The sequence below is a fragment of the Adiantum capillus-veneris genome, chromosome 28 (assembly GCF_014529385.1).
Source record: "Adiantum capillus-veneris isolate H3 chromosome 28, ASM1452938v2, whole genome shotgun sequence".
Taxonomy (NCBI): domain Eukaryota; kingdom Viridiplantae; phylum Streptophyta; class Polypodiopsida; order Polypodiales; family Pteridaceae; genus Adiantum; species Adiantum capillus-veneris.
This window is the reverse complement of record NC_140958.1, coordinates 97,604,925-97,622,823: the sequence shown is the minus strand read 5'-3', so window position 1 is coordinate 97,622,823 and position 17,899 is coordinate 97,604,925. Positions and strand designations below refer to the sequence as shown.

Below are 17,899 nucleotides of genomic sequence, written 5' to 3'. Positions count from 1 at the left end.
AAAAACCTTGACACCTTACCAGGTGGAGATGCTCATTGAAAGGAGGGAGCAACATAAGCATGAGGCCATTTACAAGATTATCCAAAAGGAGAACTCTACCTCCATCACTCCTCAACAACAAGTGATGGCCAGAGTTGTGCAACCACTGTCTCAACGAGTGTAGAGGCTTGAAAAGAAGATAGCTCTAGACAAGAGGAAAGTGAAGCAAAAAAGTTGAAGCCAAACAAGATGTACAAAATTCAAGAAAGGGGAGGAGGACATAGAAGGTGTGAACCGGGTCTAAGAATACCTTGCACAAGGGTTTATTTAGAGAAGTTATTTGGCGGAGTTAATGGTAGTGACTATGCGGCTTGTCAGATCCGAATGCGGGCATCTGTAAATAGAACCCATTAATCCCATTTTGATATATTAGACCTCTAATTGCTAAATGTCTTATAGAAATTGTGAGCACTGAGTGCTATGCCGATTGTACTTCTGAACCAATCTATGAATTTGAATCTACATTTCCAGGTGTCTCAGTCCATATTATCTGAAGTTTTTCATTCTAGTTTAGTTGTCTATCTGAATTCTCAATCTGGTCTCTTGAAGTTTGATTCCGTTCATTTGATTTGATTTGATATTTGACATCTAACTTTGAATTTCTAACTTTATAATAATTATCAAGGGACCAACTCATTCCATTGTGTGTCACTAGATGAGGGCAACATACTCTCTTACAACACTATAAACATAGAAAAACAATCTTCTCACAAAGTAACTTGTGTTGTAAAGATGTCTTACCTTGCGTTTGCCAACTCTTCCAAGCGTGTGTCGATTTAGTAATGTCTAGATAAGTAATTTTTAAGTAAACAAGAAAACACCCACTACCTTAGTTGTAGGCACATATTGGGTCATCTTGCAAAATCTTAGTAGATTCCCTTGTGACACTGTTGAGGCCAGGTAGGCACTAAAAGCTCCAATGCATGGACTGGATGCAAACTCCCAATCTGGCGAGCTGTACATTACCACGCTAACCATGGTAGAGCTACGAGCATGCCGCCATAATTGAAACCTCTGCAATTTGAAAAAAGAAAACTTGACTTGCCCTCCCCTAATCCATCCCCTTGTTCTCCTGTTGTGCCACTTGACCGCCCCCGATACTTGGCTCCCTAGTTGGCCTCGGCACTGTACTGCTCACACACGACTAGTAGCCCTTGTTGTCCCTACCTTCGCCTTAGCTGGTTGTAGCGTGCCACGTCGCCCCCTCCCTTCCTTTTAATTTTGAACGCAATCCAAGCATCTTGAAAGATTCCCATTAATGCTTCATATTTTACAGACCATAGGCACATACTACCTTAATGTGTAGCTAACTAACCATGTACAACATGCGCATTGTATGCATTTTTCTAATCCCCATCTCAGGTATGGATATATTTTCATTTGTACGTCTTGAATTTAAAACTCAGAGCCCCTCCTCCCCCTCCCCCCCCCAAGTGCCACGGGGTCTTAACCATGGAATTAATGGTCCCAAGTGAAAGGCAAAACAATGATCGATCTGCTGAAATTAAACTCAAGATCCCGAGTTTAGATTTTTCAAAACTAATCTTGGATCCCCAATTTAGTTTTTACCTGCCACGGGGGCCCTAATCTTGGGATGCCCTTGCTTCCCTAGCCGAGATTTGAACCCTCACCACTGCTTGAGGGGCAAGGGCATTAACCATCACGCATGCATGCGCTTTTGTGAAATAGATGTGTTTCTCCATAACTTAAACTTATTAAAACAACAGGTCTCGGTATAAAAACCAAACTCGAAATCTCAAGATCTTTAATTTAGTTTTTGTGGATCCCAGCATAAAAACTATACTCGAGATTCCTAGTTTAGTTTTTACCTATGGACGGCTGAGATCTACCAACGCCCTTGATTTTGCACAAGAGCCCTTGAACCCATGGTTGGACCCCGTAGAAAAGGGCAAAAAAAACTCTCTCTAAATTTAAAAGCCTTTTTCTCTCTCCTCTCTCCCTCTTTCTCTGTGTTCTCGCCATCGCCATTACCGTAACGTTGATGCTGCTGCACGTTTTGTTCTCTGCAAATTTGCGGATTCAGGACCTCTGATCTATACCGACTGACGCTCGCTGCGATTGAATAAACTTCCGTCTGCAAGGACGGAGGGAGGTATGTTGAGGCAAGAATTCAATGCAGGCTTTTGATTTTGGTTTTCCTGCCACGCGGTTGGCTGTTCTGTTCATAATAGCTCTCCTTCAATATGGGGAGCGGTGAGGATGAAGCTTTGAGTGACCTGGAGGATGATGCGCCTCCCGTCATCGTCCCTTCCTCTGCCAGCAACCTGAAATCTGTGCTTGCAGAGCTTGATGCAGAAAGACAAGCAAAGAAAGCAGCAGAGGCTGCAAAAGCTGAGCTGGTTATGCGCTTCAAGAATTACACACAGGATGCTTCAAGGCAAAGGGAGGAGATTGCAAAGCAGAGGGATGAAGCACTGCGGGCAAAAGAAGAGCTTGCAAAACAACTCAATGACGCAATGAAGCAGAGAGACGAATTCTTCCAGCAAAAAGATGAGGCCCTTAGAGCCAAGGATGATCTATGTAGACAGCGGGATGAGGCAAACAGAGGCCGTGATTCTTCAAGGTCTGAGATAGAAGGTGCTGCAAGGCTACTTGTTGAAGGTGCAGAAAAGATTACTACAAGGATAAGCTCGATTAAGAACCTACCAGCAAGCCTGCCACGATCTTCTTCACAGACAGGGGTTGCAGCCATTGCATATGGCTACACTAAGAGGGCTGAAGAGATTGTGGAAGAGCTGGTTAGACAGTTTGAGAGTGCACATAAAGGCAGGTCAGAGCTACGTGAACAGATGGAGCAGCACAATTACCAGATGGCAATTGAGGTATCAGAAATGGAGGCCACTATTCAGAGCTTGAAAGATGATATTGCTCAAAAAACAAAGGATCTGGAACAGTTTCAAAAGCTTGCTTCAGAGAAGGAAGGGAAAGCCATTGAAATCGAGCAAGAATTGTCTTCTAAGCTAGCTCAAGTCACAAAGCAAATGGATTCTTTGAACTCTGAGACACAGCATGCAAGACAGAGGCTTGACAAATTGAAAGAGGTTGCTTTGCAATTGACGCTTCTCCTTTCAAAAGGCAATGAGGCAGTTGCAAATCTTGCAGATGTAGCCTCTCCTGTGGGGCTAACTAGTAAGAAGCTGTTCTCTCCTGCTGCTCATGCTGACACTGAAGAAATTCTTCAAGACTGTGTGAATAGGTCCAAGGAGCTTAATGAGAACTGTGCGAAGGTAGGAGTGACATGGAGAGAGTTCCAAGCCACAAAAAGTCAAGAGTTGAATCACTTAGAGGGGAAAATTACCAGACTAGTTACAGAGAAAGAGGAAATAACTACTTTTCTTCGGAGTGCTTTGGCTAACAAGCATGACATCCTGGATATTTCTGGTAGGGAAATTTCTGTTGAAGGAAACGGCAAGGCATCTGCCAATGAAATGAAGGAAGGGGAAGTTATTGGCATGGTATGTGGCAATGTTGTTCTTTTCTGAGTTTTCAGCTCTTATCGAAGCAGAACATGATAACTAGATTTTTTGTATTCACTTGAATAGGCGTCTGCCATAGAGAATGAAGTGAAGGGCTTGAGAAGAGAGACCTTTGAGCTTCAACAATCCCTAGCTACTACAAGGTTCTTGCTAGAATAACCGACTTCAGCTGTGCAGATTCTTTGCTTTGCAATATCTGTGGCTTAGTTTATTTATGTTGTTGACTATATGGTTCTTTATAGGGGGGAAGTGGAATATTTAAGAGCAGCCACAGAACGACAAATGAAAGAGCTTACTCAAAAGACCTCCATGATGCAGGAGCTTGGACAAAATCATCGACTTGCTGAAGAACATGTACTGGCATAACCTTTTTTTACAGATCTCTGGCCATTTTAGACTTTGGAGACATACATGAAACCTTCTTTTGCTGCTGACAGATAGAAAGCCTGAACCTGGACATAGTAACAGCCCAAGAAGAGATCACCCACTGGAAGCAAGCGGCAATGAAAGAAGCTGAAGCTGGACGTGCTGTGGTGGAGGAGGTCGAGAGATGCCAAGAAGAGGTTAGCTTTGATCAAGTCTTAGGTGTTTTGATTCTCTCGATTTTATGGTGACATGAAAAGGCAACTCGAAGGGCTTGTTTGATCATCATGATTCACTTACTCTAAGTCTCGAGAATATGCTATGTGGTCTTGGGGTCTAAAGTAACAAATTGAAGAAGAACAAAGTACAACTTCTCTAGATTTGTCCTTAACATTTTAACACATGGTGATATTGATCAGCCATGCAACCTATTCCTTGGTTTTGACGAAAATTGGGCCTAGTGGAAATGAGTACCCTATGTAAGTTAGTGTTCTTGGTTCTTTCTTGGTCAAGCAAAAAGTTTGAAGTGCTTTTCTCTGAGATCGCTTCGGGTTCCTCCTTAAGTTTTGTTTGGCATTGTGCGACAATTTTGGGGATATTGCATGTTGAAAGCTTTGAGCTCGTGAGATAGAACCTCAGTATGTCGACTTTTGTATTGACATATCCTTTTTTGTGTGTGTGGGAGCATGTATTGGTACCTACTCTACACCCACTATTGGGCATTGACAATGTGGCATTGACGATGTTAGGGGGGGTGTCATAGTATTTAGTCAATGCTATGCATGATGGAGTTGATGGTTATATCGTCTTGTGGATGACTACCATGAGTCTACACCTTTCACTTTCTTTAAAGGTAATAAATTGCATGATGGAGCTGATGGTTAATTTGTCTTGTGGACGACTACCATGAGTCTATGCCTTGCACTTTCCTTCAAATGTGAAGCTGGGCTTATCCTAGATTCATTTGTGCGTGCTTTTTTAGTTGTATAGCGGGCATGCAGACTTCACATTGTGAAGTTTTTGTCCGAGTTACAATTAGCTGATATTGTGTTAACTCTATCTATCTTGGTGGTGCATATCCTTTGTCAGCTGCCATATTAATAATTACTTTTTTTATCTAATGCTTCTATTAGTACTAGGCTTCATTATGGCAGAGTCTGCAATGCATCTTAAGAGAGATGATTGAAACGGAGAATGCACATCTTTGTATTGACGTATTAGTACAATGTGCAAGGGTAGATACAAGAAACAATTACGAGAGAGAGAGAGAGAGAGAGAGAGAGAGAGAGAGAGAGAGAGAGAGAGAGAGAGAGAGAGAGAGAGAGAGAGATTGCTTCAATCAACTCTGACAGATGGATACAAAGTGATAGCCCCAAGAGTCCTTATATACCTCCCATAGAAAGTTGCCCGACCTCCTTTGTAACTCATAGTGGATTGAAGTTGATGAAATATTTGAAGCAGAAGCCACCATGGACACCCCAACACTTGCTGGAATATTGGTTACACCTCACAGAATGTACCTGTCGATCATTCTTCAAACAATTAGTCACTGATGTCTACATTGACCGTTAAATCAAGGCTCATGGACACCTCTTAAACCAAGACTCCACTTTTACGAATAGTGAACACATCATGTTGCCTTTATCCTTGAACATAGAACACAACCTATTTTCTTTTTACTCGATTGGCGAACACATCTTGCTCTTAGCAATGTGATAGCGAGAGTTGTGAACACATAACGTCCAGCCACCTACAATCGGGTCATGGTCACATCGTGGCCGCAGTTTCTGTGAAGAACACGCTTACTATGTGTGTTTTTCATATTTAAACTTAGATGAAAGTGAACTCTGAACAGAACTTGATAACAAGAGAGGTCGGAGATGAATGTGTTTGATTGACTGAAATGTGTTACTAGGGAGTTCTTATATAGAATTTGAAGAGGCACGAGGAAGAGACATGACCATTGTCACAAATTGCTGACGTGTCAAGCCCTGAAGAATGGAGCCAACGTGCAGATCATGGCCGAGGGGCCTAAACCCTAAGTGAAGAGGCAGAAGCAGCAGAAGATGAACCCGCAATTCACGCTAGCCTGCTGACGTGGCAGATTGTACGGATTTTCGAAAATTGCATTGACATGATGACGCGGCAGACTGTACGGATTTTCGCGTTTTGCGTTGACTACTGACGTGGCAATTGTATAGAATTGCGTGATTTACGCGGACAGCTTTTTGGCATTGCTTTTGGACTAGAAGCTTTTGAGTTTGAAGGCTTTTCATGTAAAACTGCTTTTGGGACCTAGGGCCTTTAAATATGAGGCTAGGGCTCATTCTTTGGCATGCTTCCTGGAGAAGGTGCAGAGTCTAGAGTACCGGTTTGTACTGCGTTGATGCAATATAAAGAAATACCGAAAGGGGCGCCAAGGTTTGGGGCCAATACTCTCTGGGGTGGAATTCCGCCACTGTGTCGCGTGTCGTCTCTCTCTTTCAGTTCGGTTGTTATTGAAGTGCTAAAAGTTTGTTCAGTCTGTTCTTTTCTATTGGCACGTGGTGCGCGTCTTGTGACAACCATAGGTCAAAAGACATGACTCTAGGCCAATAGTCGTGCCCCTTTGTTGTAGAGTCGTGACCATTAAGCGTAGAGGTGCAGTCGTTCGCTGAAGAGGCATTGCTATTCGCGGAATAGGTGCGACTCTTGGGCGAAGAGGCACATCCTTTCAAGAACGAGGGTCTCTGATATGGACGTCTTCGTATATGCAAGAGAACCAAGCGAGGAAGGTAATGCAAACATAAAGAATACGTCACAATCGTGACATTCCCTTCCAGTTAAAATAAAATTCTGTGTATTAAATTATAGACATTTGTTTATCAAAGAACTCTTGTAGAAGCTGATGTATTGTTGCATCTCTTCATCCGTTTGCCACGTAGAATCTGATTCATCAAGATCCATCCACTTGACTAGGAATTTTGTAGTAATCTTCCGTCTTGTCTCCTTCTGACGAACATCAAGGGTAAGTTCTGGAACTAGAATCAAGTGTTCTTCTATTTCTTGAACATAGGATGAGACATCTTGAATAATTGAATCTCCTGGAATATATTTCTTTAGCCAAGAAATATGAAATATTGGATGAATTTTTTCCCATGCTAGTGGAAGTTCAAGTCTGTAATTGACTGTAGAATACTTCTTTAAAATCTTGAAAGGACCATAATATTTGGGCTGTAACTTAGGAAAGACAGACTTCACTGTCTTATATCAATGCGAAGCAACAGATAGTACACCAAGTCACCTTCTTGAAACTCTGTATGGCGATGATGTTTATTTGCTTGCTTTTGATAAGTGTGTCGAACATGTGCCAACTTATCCTTGATTTGAATAAGAATATCTTGCATCTCATTTACCAATTGATCTGCCAAAGCATACCTTATGTTGAATTCGGCCCATGGGGCTGTAGGCTTTGGCTTTCACCCGAAATTCTTTACTTTAGACACACACAGAGAGAACGTGCAACGGAAACTTGTGACGGGAATTAACACTTAAACACACACACGGCTCAGAAGCTAGAATGCTCCGAGCAGACGTCGACAACCTGTAGGCCCCAAAATTGGCGCCCCTTTCGGTATTTCTTTATACTTTGCGAGAGTAAATTACAAAGTAGAGTCCTGGGAATCCTTTACCTGTATCCAGCTAGATACCAACTGTTTTGGCCAAATTTTGGCAGCATAACAGCCCTAAAACTTGCGTGAAACCAATTCCCCTGCTGGAACTCACTTCCATTGGCATAAACCCTCTGATACCTGCCCAAAAACAGTAAATTCAGCACGCTGTATTCACTGGTTTTTGCCCTGTTTTCAGCCCCCAAACAGTCCTCTAACTGTCCTCTGCCAGTGGGGAACGATTCCCAATGGTTCTGGCGTCCGTATGGCTGAAAAACAATCAATTTACAGAGCATATACAGCGCTGAAAACGCACTTGTACGGTGAGGTTATGACCCTCACCAGTGCCTGCTTTGGAGTAGTAGTTAGCTACCCTTGTTCCTGCTCAAGGAGGCTCTTGCCTCAGCACAAAAGCATGAAACCACACAGCTGTACATCAGTCAAATGAAGAGCCCTCTTGTGGGGCATCACATAACTGCACGTAGGGGGGTGAGAGAGCAGTGTGTAGTGTGCAGGGCATCACTCCTAGCAGCACACTGTACATAGAGGGGAAAGGAAGCACTCCATAGCTCTTAACCTGTGAGACAGGTTCTCCATGAAGCATCCCCCCAACATAAATCGAGCGCCCCCTCTTCTGTGCTTAACCTGTAATGCATCTGTGAACAAATAGATGCAAAAAGGGGAAGATTTCCATGGCTGCCAAAACCTGCGTATCGTTGAAAACGCAGAAAAACAGCCCTGTAAACACGCATCTAATGTGTTCCAATGCTGGAAATGAGCTCCTTGGTCCTGGGTAAAGTCATGGGAAGCTCAAAAATGGAGAGAAACGACTGAAAATCAATTATCAGCCTCCAAAACTGCTCCAAAAAGTTAGTTACGAGTTTTGTTCTCCCAAACTTAGTAAATTGGCCAAAAAGTGCCACTTGGCACTCATGCATGCAATTTCCCCGCATTGGGCTTCGTGCTTAAAAATCTCTCAATTGGTGCATCAGTTGACTTTGCAGCAGAGCAATAAAATGTTCCCCTTGCCATTCTGAAGCTAATGACGCGAATAGATTTCGTGGCCCAAAATAGCAGTTCCCTAATTTTTAGGAGGTGCTTCCGTTGGGCTCCCATTGGTCATTTGACTATCTATTCTCACTGGGACCGCATCCAAAAATGCAATGTGGCCCAACTGTCGGATACTTTCTGTTGGTGATCCCACCTTGACTTTATGCCTTTATTGAGTTCACTTCCTAGTATCCACCAACTTGCTAAGTGCGACGGGGGGACCTACCTGACCTTGCACTGAGCCTAGACATCCTTGTACTTTACGAGTTCCAGTGCCGACCAACTTCCTATCTGCGGGTGAAACTACCGTTCACATTGGCCATACAATGTCCGACCATTTGCAACTTCAAAAAGAGGGTCTCAAAAATTAAACAAAAATCATTGGAAAGAAACCAACAACTAAGGTTAGCAGTTGCCACATCCTCGTGACATCCCCCTCTTGAAATCGCAAACGTCCTTGATTGCATACCATAAATACATGCCACTGATGATCTTGTGTTGTTAGCACTCTTTTATCATCGCATGTATCCGCAAGAAAGGTCGTAACACATAGATACAAATGACTTAATGAGACCTTCATACTTTTGTCATTTCCATCTATTACACTGAATTCATATGTACATTTGATGTGCTAGCCCTATCATTACCCCTCCTTTGCACACATTGGGTTGGGGCACAAGTAGGTTGTAACCCAAAGGCTTCAAGGTAAAGCTGCAATACATTTGGTGACTCCGACAGTTCATGCTCTTCCATCCACTTTCAGCGTCACCATGAAACGCGTTTCGATAGGTCGGGACAGGTGAAACGTTTGGGGCCTTGAAACGTTTCGCTCAGCAAATGAAACACAAGCCGTTTCACTAACAACAAGTTACCGCAGTTTTAGTTTCAAAGTTGCTAAACACACTTTTCGGTCTCACGTTTCACTGTGCTCTAATTTTGGACTGAAACGTTTCATGGTGAAACACCACGTTTCAGGGTGAAACGTTTCGGCCTTGAAACGTTTCGCGGTTACGCTGTCCACTTTGTATCCATAGGCGGATAGTTCTTGAACTTCACCACATAGCATCTTGCAACCTGTCCCTTAACTTTTTACCCGTGCAAGAGACTCTTGCCTCTGCAAAAAGAGCATAATTCCACAACATTGTAGCGTACTACCCACGACCAAGTAAGCTCAAATTTCAAGATGATTTACCAATGCATCAAAGAATCCAAGCAATCGCCTCAGAGAATTGGCCAGCACCAGCTGGCAGACCCACATCACTTCTGCAAGAGATCTAGTGGCTAATCTACCACCGTGAGGCCTCTGCCTATCTCATCTTGGTTCATACATGCAAACCCTAAAAATGCAGCAGAAAATCAGCCCTAATTTGACCACTTTTTGGTAGGGGCGAACATGCGGAATTTCCAGTCTGTCTTGTGAAGAGGAACCCTCTTCCATAATGCCCTTCCCTTTGCCGGCCATAGTATAATCCCGCGTTCCTATACTCTTATGTCTTTACCCAAAACAATCGAGGCTCACTTCCTAAGGAAAAAGCGATTGTGTCACGTGACACATCCAACCCTAAGTGATCTGGCATTTTTGTGAGTGTTCGTAGACCGTGCATGACCAGTCACTTAGAGTAGATGCATATCCTCCGGTTGCACATAACATGGTCATCAGCATTCCCATCAGAATTCATCAGGGGAATTTTCCAGTGCATTAAACCTATTTTTCCTATTTTTGACATTTTTCACTTATTTATTAAGTGATTTTTGTTGGGAACTAGGTAGGGCAATTTTGCTAAGATAATATAAAAGCAAACCAGAGTTAGCACTTCTGGCAGAAGAGGCAGCAGGAGCACTCGCTCAAGAGGCAACTTCTTAGCAGAACCCCCAAGAGGGCTAGCGTTTTTGCATCACAGTAGAAGGCTAGCGTTTTTGGACCAGATCAGCCAGCGTTTTTACTCTTGCAGTTTCTGGCGATAGCAGACCAAGCAGAAACCCAGCGTTAGACCATTTTCAGCCCTAGCGTTTTTGCATCTGCAAGGCACTTCAGTGTTTTTACAGATCTTCGCGACGGAATCCCCACAAGCATCAGCGTTTTCAGTTTTCAGCATTCAATACCACCTTCCCGCAACAGGTTCTCGCCGCACGGTGAGAGTCATCAAGGTTTAGAGATTCAGCCCGGAAAACGCAGATTTCAGCATTTGCGTTTTCAGCGCGTCGTCGTCGTACCATCGTCATCGACAATGTCACCGACATAGAGTCAGAATTCAGAGATAAAGATTTGCAGATTTCAGCCATTAGCGTTCTCAGATTTCAGCCCGTCTCATCGTCGTCGACATCGTCGGCAAGTCCAAGCATTGTAGAAATTTGTGCAATCAATAGTAGACCGCTCTCGCCATAGAGAGTGGGGCCCTTGGAGGAGGGTTTGACAACTTTCTGGTGTTGTATTCTTCTCTCTCTATCTCTCAATCTCAGCACCTTCATTCACAGTGTTTATCCACTTTGTTTGTGTCCGTTGCACTCTCTCACTAAAGGAATGGAAGGCTCTCCCTTCCATAAGGAAAAGGAACCCTTGAGCACAGTTTGGAGCACTCATCTTTAGCAAAGTTCAACATTCACTTCGGTTGCACCTTACATTGGTATTAGAGCTTTGGCAGTGTTCTGTATCACTCAAGGAAAGAACCACAAGAACCACATAATTTTTTTTGGCTTGTTGCGGTCGCACGTAACCCAAGTCCTCTTGGGCGTGTCGATTCCTAATCGTGTTTTTGAAGAGTGACAGGAAATCCAAGGAAGAAGGGCTTGTCCAGCCTCCCCTTGTGCCTCTTTTCACTCATTGAGAGCGGACCGTGCACTTAGCGGCCGGCCAATCGACGTGAGGTGGGAAAAAGCAACCTTGGTGTGAGCGCAAGGCCGCCAAGGGGTGCGCCTGCAGGGAAGAGTATAGCTCGGGTGAAGAGAAGATCCTTCTTTAACACAGATTGCAAGCGAAAGAAGAACCTCAAGAACCTCAAGACCCCCGAGAACCCCAAGAACCCCAAGAACCAAGACCCCCAAGAACCCAAGTTCCTCGTGAACTTAAGAACCCAAGACTTCAATGGATGGTCATCACCCGAAGCGGAATGGATACTTCGCATGGAGGTGGTGAGCATGGGAGTGAAGAAGACGAGTTTTCCCCACCAGGAGGTTTTTCCGACCCTCCCTCTTCCCCATCTACGCCAAGGATTGCACTAACTCCTATGGAGGCTTTCGATAAGATGATTATGGACAGGAGGATAGAACGAGAAGCACAATGCGTCGCCTTGGAGCGCGAGCGCAAAGCAAGAATAGCAGAAAGAAGGGCATCCATAGACCGTGAATACGAAGAAAGAATGGCAGTCATAGCGCGTGAGCACGAAGAAAGAAAAGCAGAAATGGATCGCTAGAACAAAGCAAGAAAAGCAATGAACGACCGACACATGAAGGAGATGTCGCGACTCTTTTTTCAAGTGCAGGCACAGATGCAAGAGATTCGGGAAAAGGAGACTCTCTCCGTCTCTTCTTTTCCAAAGCATGACACATATGATTTGCATGATGATAAGCATGATGATTTGAATGATAACGACAAGCATGATGATTTGAATGATAATGACAAGCATGATGATTTGCATGATCATGATGTGATTATTCACGAGCATGATGATTTGCAGGATCAAGATGCGATTTCTCACGAGCATGATGATTTGTATGATCAAGACGTGATTGTTCACAAGGATGATGGTTTAGTTGTGCTTTTTCTAGCGAAGCTAACCTGGTTGCAGATTCGATCAATCACGAAGAATCGATCTTGGCTTTCGAGTCGAGGTCCAGAGGTAGATTCGATAGATCATGAAGAACCGATCTTGGCTCTCGAGCCTAGGTCCTTAGAACCCTCACATGAAGTATTATATGTACGAATGATTAGTTAGCACGCATTGTACGAGTGTTTCATTCGTGATCGTTTCCTGCATTTTAGTCAGCGTCATTATGTGATCCCTTTTCCTAGGCATGACATATTGTACGTTGAGAACGTTTCCCTCATGAATGAACACGGATGTATGCGGATTGTTCATGAAAAGCTGAAAAGTATGCATTCAAGGAGGTCACATTTCATGTCTCTTCCTTGGCATGACACATTCGTAGAAAGAGCACAAGAAAGATTGAGCATCAAGCATCGGCATTTCCATTGTGATTTGCCACAGTTGATTGATTTAGATCAGAAACACAAGTTTCGACTTCATTGCTTGCATGTGTTTGATGAACGGTTTGGCACTCCGTCTTTATGTTCATCTACATTGCATGCACAGTCTTTAGAGAAGACAAGAGTTTTTCTAGTCACTTTACATGGAATGGGTATGTTCATGTTTTTGTGTTGGAAGTGGTTTCAAGAATTTTTAGCCTCAGAGATTCTTGACGAAGGTAGACGCATGACTCTAGACGAAGTCAAAGCATTGAAGGAGCCACAGAAGACTTTGTGTCGCTTTCGGCGCAGCCCAAAGAAGCAAGCGTTGCAGACCTTTATGAAGTTCAAGTATTGCACGACCCACACATCAGAGTGGGCCGGCGAAGAGTCCTTTCCAGAATTCCGGATGTTATTGGCGATCTACCCTCGACGCCATACAGCTCGGTACCAGTACCTCACTTTGAAAAGGATGGAATGTCACGTGACACATCCAACCCTGTGTGTCCGTGGACAAGCTACAGCATGACCAGGATTCGGTTCAATCAAGTCAGTCTAGAATAGGAAGTGATATGGCATTTTTGTGAGTCTCTTCGTAGACCGTGCATGACCAGTCACTTAGAGTAGATGCATATCCTCCGGTTGCACACATCATGATCATCAACATTCCCATCAGAATCCATCAGGGGAATTTCCAGTGCATTAAACCTATTTTTCCTATTTTTGACATTTTTCACTTATTTATTAAGTGACTTTTGTTGGGAACTAGGTAGGGCAATTTTGCTAAGATAGTATAAAAGCAAACCAGAGTTAGCACTTTCTGGCAGAAGAGGCAGCAAGAGCACTCGCTCAAGAGACAACTTCTTAGCAGAACCCCCAAGAGGCGTAGCGTTTTTGCATCACAGCAGAAGGCTAGCGTTTTTGGACCAGATCAGCCACCGTTTTGGCTCTTGCAGATTTTTGGCGATAGCAGACCAAGCAGAAACCCCAGCGTTAGCAGATTCTCCACAACCTGACCAGTTTCAGCCCTAGCGTTTTTGCATCTGCAAGGCATTTCAGCGTTTTTACAGATCTTCGCAACGGAATCCCCACAAGCATCAGCATTTTCAGTTTTCAGCATTGAATACCCGCAATAGAACCCCCAAACCTCGTAGATCTCACCTTCCCGCAACAGATCCTCACTGCACGGTGAGATTCATCAAGGTTTGCAGATTCAGCGTGGAAAACGCAGATTTCAGCATTTGCGTTTTCAGCGCGTCGTTGTCGTACCATCGTCATCGACATCATCATCGACATAGAGTTAGAATTCAGCAGATAAAGGTTTGCATATTTCAGCCATGAACGTTCTCAAATTTCAGCCCGTCTCATCGTCGTCCTCATCGTCGTCGACATCATCGACAAGTCCAAGCATTGTAGAGATTTGTGCAATCAATAGTAGATCGCTCTCGCCATAGACAGTGGGGCCCTTGGAGGAGGGTTTGACAACTTTCTGGTGTCGTATTCTTCTCTCTCTATCTCTCAATCTCAGCACCTTCATTCACAATGTTTATCCACTTTGTTTGTGTCCATTGCACTCTCTCACTAAAGGAACGGAAGGCTCTCCCTTCCGTAAGTAAAAGGAACCCTTGAGCACAGTCCGGAGCACTCATCTTGAGCAAAGTTCAACATTCACTTCCGCTGCACCTTATAGATTGATATCCCGGTAATGGAACCTTGAAACCGGCCCGTGGGGCGGTAAGCTTTGGCTTTCACCCAAAATTCTTTTACTTTAGACACACACAGAGAGAATGTGCAACGGAAACCTGCGATGGGAATCAACACTTAAACACACACACGGCTCGGAAGCTAGAATGATTCGAGCAGACGTCGACAACCTGTAGGCCCCAAAATTGGTGCCCCTTTCGGTATTTCTTTATACTTTGAGAGGGTAAATTACAAAGTAGAGTCCTGGGAATCCTTTACCTGTATCCAGCTAGGTACCAACTGTTTTGGCCAAATTTCGGCAGCATAACAGCCCCAAAACTTGCGCGAAACCAATTCCCCTGCTGGAACTCACTCTCACTGGCATAAACCCTTTTTCCTGCCCAAAAACAGTAAATTCAGCACGCTGTACTTACTGGTTTTTGCCCTGTTTTCAGCCCCAAACAGTCCCCTAATTGTCCTCTGCCAATGGGGAATGATTTCCAATGGTTCTGGCGTCCATATGGCTGAAAAACAGTCAATTTACAGCGCTGAAAACGCACCTGTACGGTGAGGTTATGACCCTCACCGGTGCCTGCTTTGGAGTAGCAGTTAGCTACCTTTGTTCCTACTCAAGGAGGCTCTTGCCTTAGCACAAAAGCATGAAACCACACAGCTGTACATCAGTCAAATGAAGAGCCCTCTTGTGGGGCATCACATAACTGCACGTAGGGGGGAGAGAGAGCAGTGTGTAGTGTGCAGGGCATCACTCCTAGCAGCACATTGTACATAGAGTGGAAAGGAAGCACTCCATAGCTCTTAACCTGTGAGAGGTTCTCCATGAAGCATCCCCCCAGCATAAATCGAGCGTCCCCTCTTCTGCGCTTAACCTGCAATGTATCTGTGAACAAATAGATGCAAAAAGGGGAAGATTTCCATGACTGCCAAAACCCGCGTATCGCTGAAAACGCAGAAAAACAGGCCTGTAAACACGCATCTGATGTATTCCAATGCTGAAAATGAGCTCTTGGTCCTAGGTAAAGTCATGGGAAGCTCAAAAATGGAGAGAAATGGCTGAAAATCAGAGTGATCAGCCTCCAAAACTGCTCCAAAAAGTCAGTTACGAGTTTTGTTCTCCCAAACTTGGTAAATTGGCCAAAAAGTGCCACTTGGCACTCATGCATGCAATTTCTCCGCATTGGGCTTCGTGCTTAAAAATCTCTCAATTGGTGCATCAGTTGACTTTGCAGCAGAGTAATAAAATGTTCCCCTTGTCATTCTGAAGCTAATGACGCAAATAGATTTCGTGGCCCAAAATAGCAGTTCCCTAATTTTTAGGAGGTGCTTCCGTTGGGCTCTCACTGGTCATTTGACTATCTATCCTCATTGGGACCGCATCCAAAAATGCAATGTGGCCCAAATGTCGGATACTTTCTGTTGGTGATCCCACCTTGACTTTATGCCTTTATTGAGTTCACTTCCTAGTATCCACCAACTTGCTAAGTGCGACGGGGGGACCTACATGACCTTGCACTGAGCCTAGACATCCTCTTACTTTACGAGTTCCAGTGCTGACCAACTTCCTATCTGCGGGTGAAACTACCGTTCACATTGGCCATACAATGTCCGACCATTTGCAACTCCAAAAAGAGGGTCTCAAAAATTAAACAAAAATCATTGGAAAGAAACCAACAAATAAGGTTAGCAGTTGCCACATCCTCGTGACATATGTTGTATCACAAAATTTGTAGGAATCAATGGTGTATGTCCGAAGGTTGAAGGGAGTCATGCCAATTGCCGAGTGAAAGGAGTTATTGTAAGCAAACTCCACCAATGGCAAATATTCTTCCCAAGAATTAAGTCAAGTTTGTATATATATGGTCGTAACATTTCCTCCAAAATATTTAATAATTCGTTCGTTCAGTTTGCCCATCACTCTGTGGATGATAAGCTGAACTGAATAAAAGATTCATTCCCAATGATTTGAATAAGGAGGTCCAAAAATGTCGTGTAAACTTTGGACTCGATGTGAATTGATTGATTTTGGTAATCGATGGATTCGAAATATATGTTGCACAAATAATGAGGATGCTGAAGCAGTAATTCTACAAGGTACGAAATATGCCATTTTGGAAAATCGATCCACTATTATCAATATTTGATTATTGCCTTTTGAAGATTTGGGCAACGTTGTAATGAAGTCCATGCTGATGCTTTCCCAACGTTCATTTGGAATTGGTAAAGGTTGTAACAATCCTTGTGGTAATTGTGGCGACGCCTTCATAGTTTGACAAGAGTGATAAACTTTGACAAAGTTCACCATGTCTTGCTTCATTTGAGACCAATAATAAACAACTGTCAGTAGTTTGTACGATTTGTTGATGCCGGGATAAGAAGCATAAGGTACTTCATGATATTCTTGAATAATCATCTTTCGCAAACGTGAATTATGTGGTACGCAAATTCTGTCCTCATAATACAACGTATCATCTTCTATTGTATATGCTGCAACCAAGTTCATTTCTGCTTGTGTAGGAGTGTTTATTCGAAGCACTCGGAAAACTTCAACAAAATCTCGATCAATCAAGTATGCATCCTTAAAACAATCAGGAATATCAAATGTACCTGTAGATATCGCCATATTCATTGCTTGAGGCATTCTACTAAGTGCATCTGCTACCGAATTTTGAAGTCCTGGCACATATTCAATGACCATGTTGAAATGTGCCAAAAAATCCACCCAACGTCTTGGATTCATAACTCGTTGTGTAAAAATATACTGCAATGATTGATGATCCGTCTTGACAACAAAGTCAGTTCCCAAAAGGTAATGTTTCCATGTACGATATCATGGACAATAGCTAGAAACTCTTTGTCATAGACTGGATAACGGATCTGTATAGCAGTAAACTTCTTGCTATCGAATGCAATAACCCTGTCATTTTGCATTAATACGCCACCAGAAGCACGATTTGAAGTATCTGTCATCACAAGAAATGGTTTTGTAGGATCCGCAATGGCCATGACTGGAGTAGTTGTCAAGGTCTGTTTGAGATCATCAAAAGACTTCTCTGCTTCTGAAGACGAGGTAAGCTTGTCAAACTTCGTCAACTCCAAGAGAGGAGCAACAATGTTCAAAAATTTGTAAACCTTGGTATGATAGAAGTTTGCTAATCCCAAGAATGAGCGAACATCAGATATTGTTGTTGGAAGAGGCCATTCCATAACGACTTTGATTTTCTTAGGGTCAACTCCTATTCCATCAGTTGATATAACATGACCAAGATAATCGATCTGATCCTTGAAAAATTCGCTCTTTTTCTTGTTGACATGAAGCACATTAGTCCGCAATACTAAAAACACCAAACGAAGATGTTCTTTGTGTTCGGTAATATCCTTACTAAAACCAGAATGTCATCCAAGTAGATGATGAAAAA

At 43.4% G+C, this 17,899-nt stretch overlaps 1 protein-coding gene across 2 annotated transcripts in view; it reads left to right on the top strand.

Moving 5' to 3' along the window:
* Positions 1-1,962: 1,962 nt before the first annotated feature.
* The window catches only part of LOC147420945 (paramyosin), a 30,958-nt gene continuing 15,021 nt past the window's right edge, over positions 1,963-17,899 (top strand). The window contains exons 1-4 of one of the 2 annotated variants that reach the window (XM_086503908.1): positions 1,963-3,515; positions 3,603-3,679; positions 3,779-3,890; positions 3,974-4,099. In XM_086503908.1, coding sequence (XP_086360034.1) covers positions 2,244-3,515; positions 3,603-3,679; positions 3,779-3,890; positions 3,974-4,099 — 1,587 coding nt within the window. In that variant the 5' untranslated portion in view covers positions 1,963-2,243. The remainder of the gene's footprint in view (positions 3,516-3,602; positions 3,680-3,778; positions 3,891-3,973; positions 4,100-17,899) is intronic. The other variant, XM_086503907.1, reaches the window with a different exon arrangement.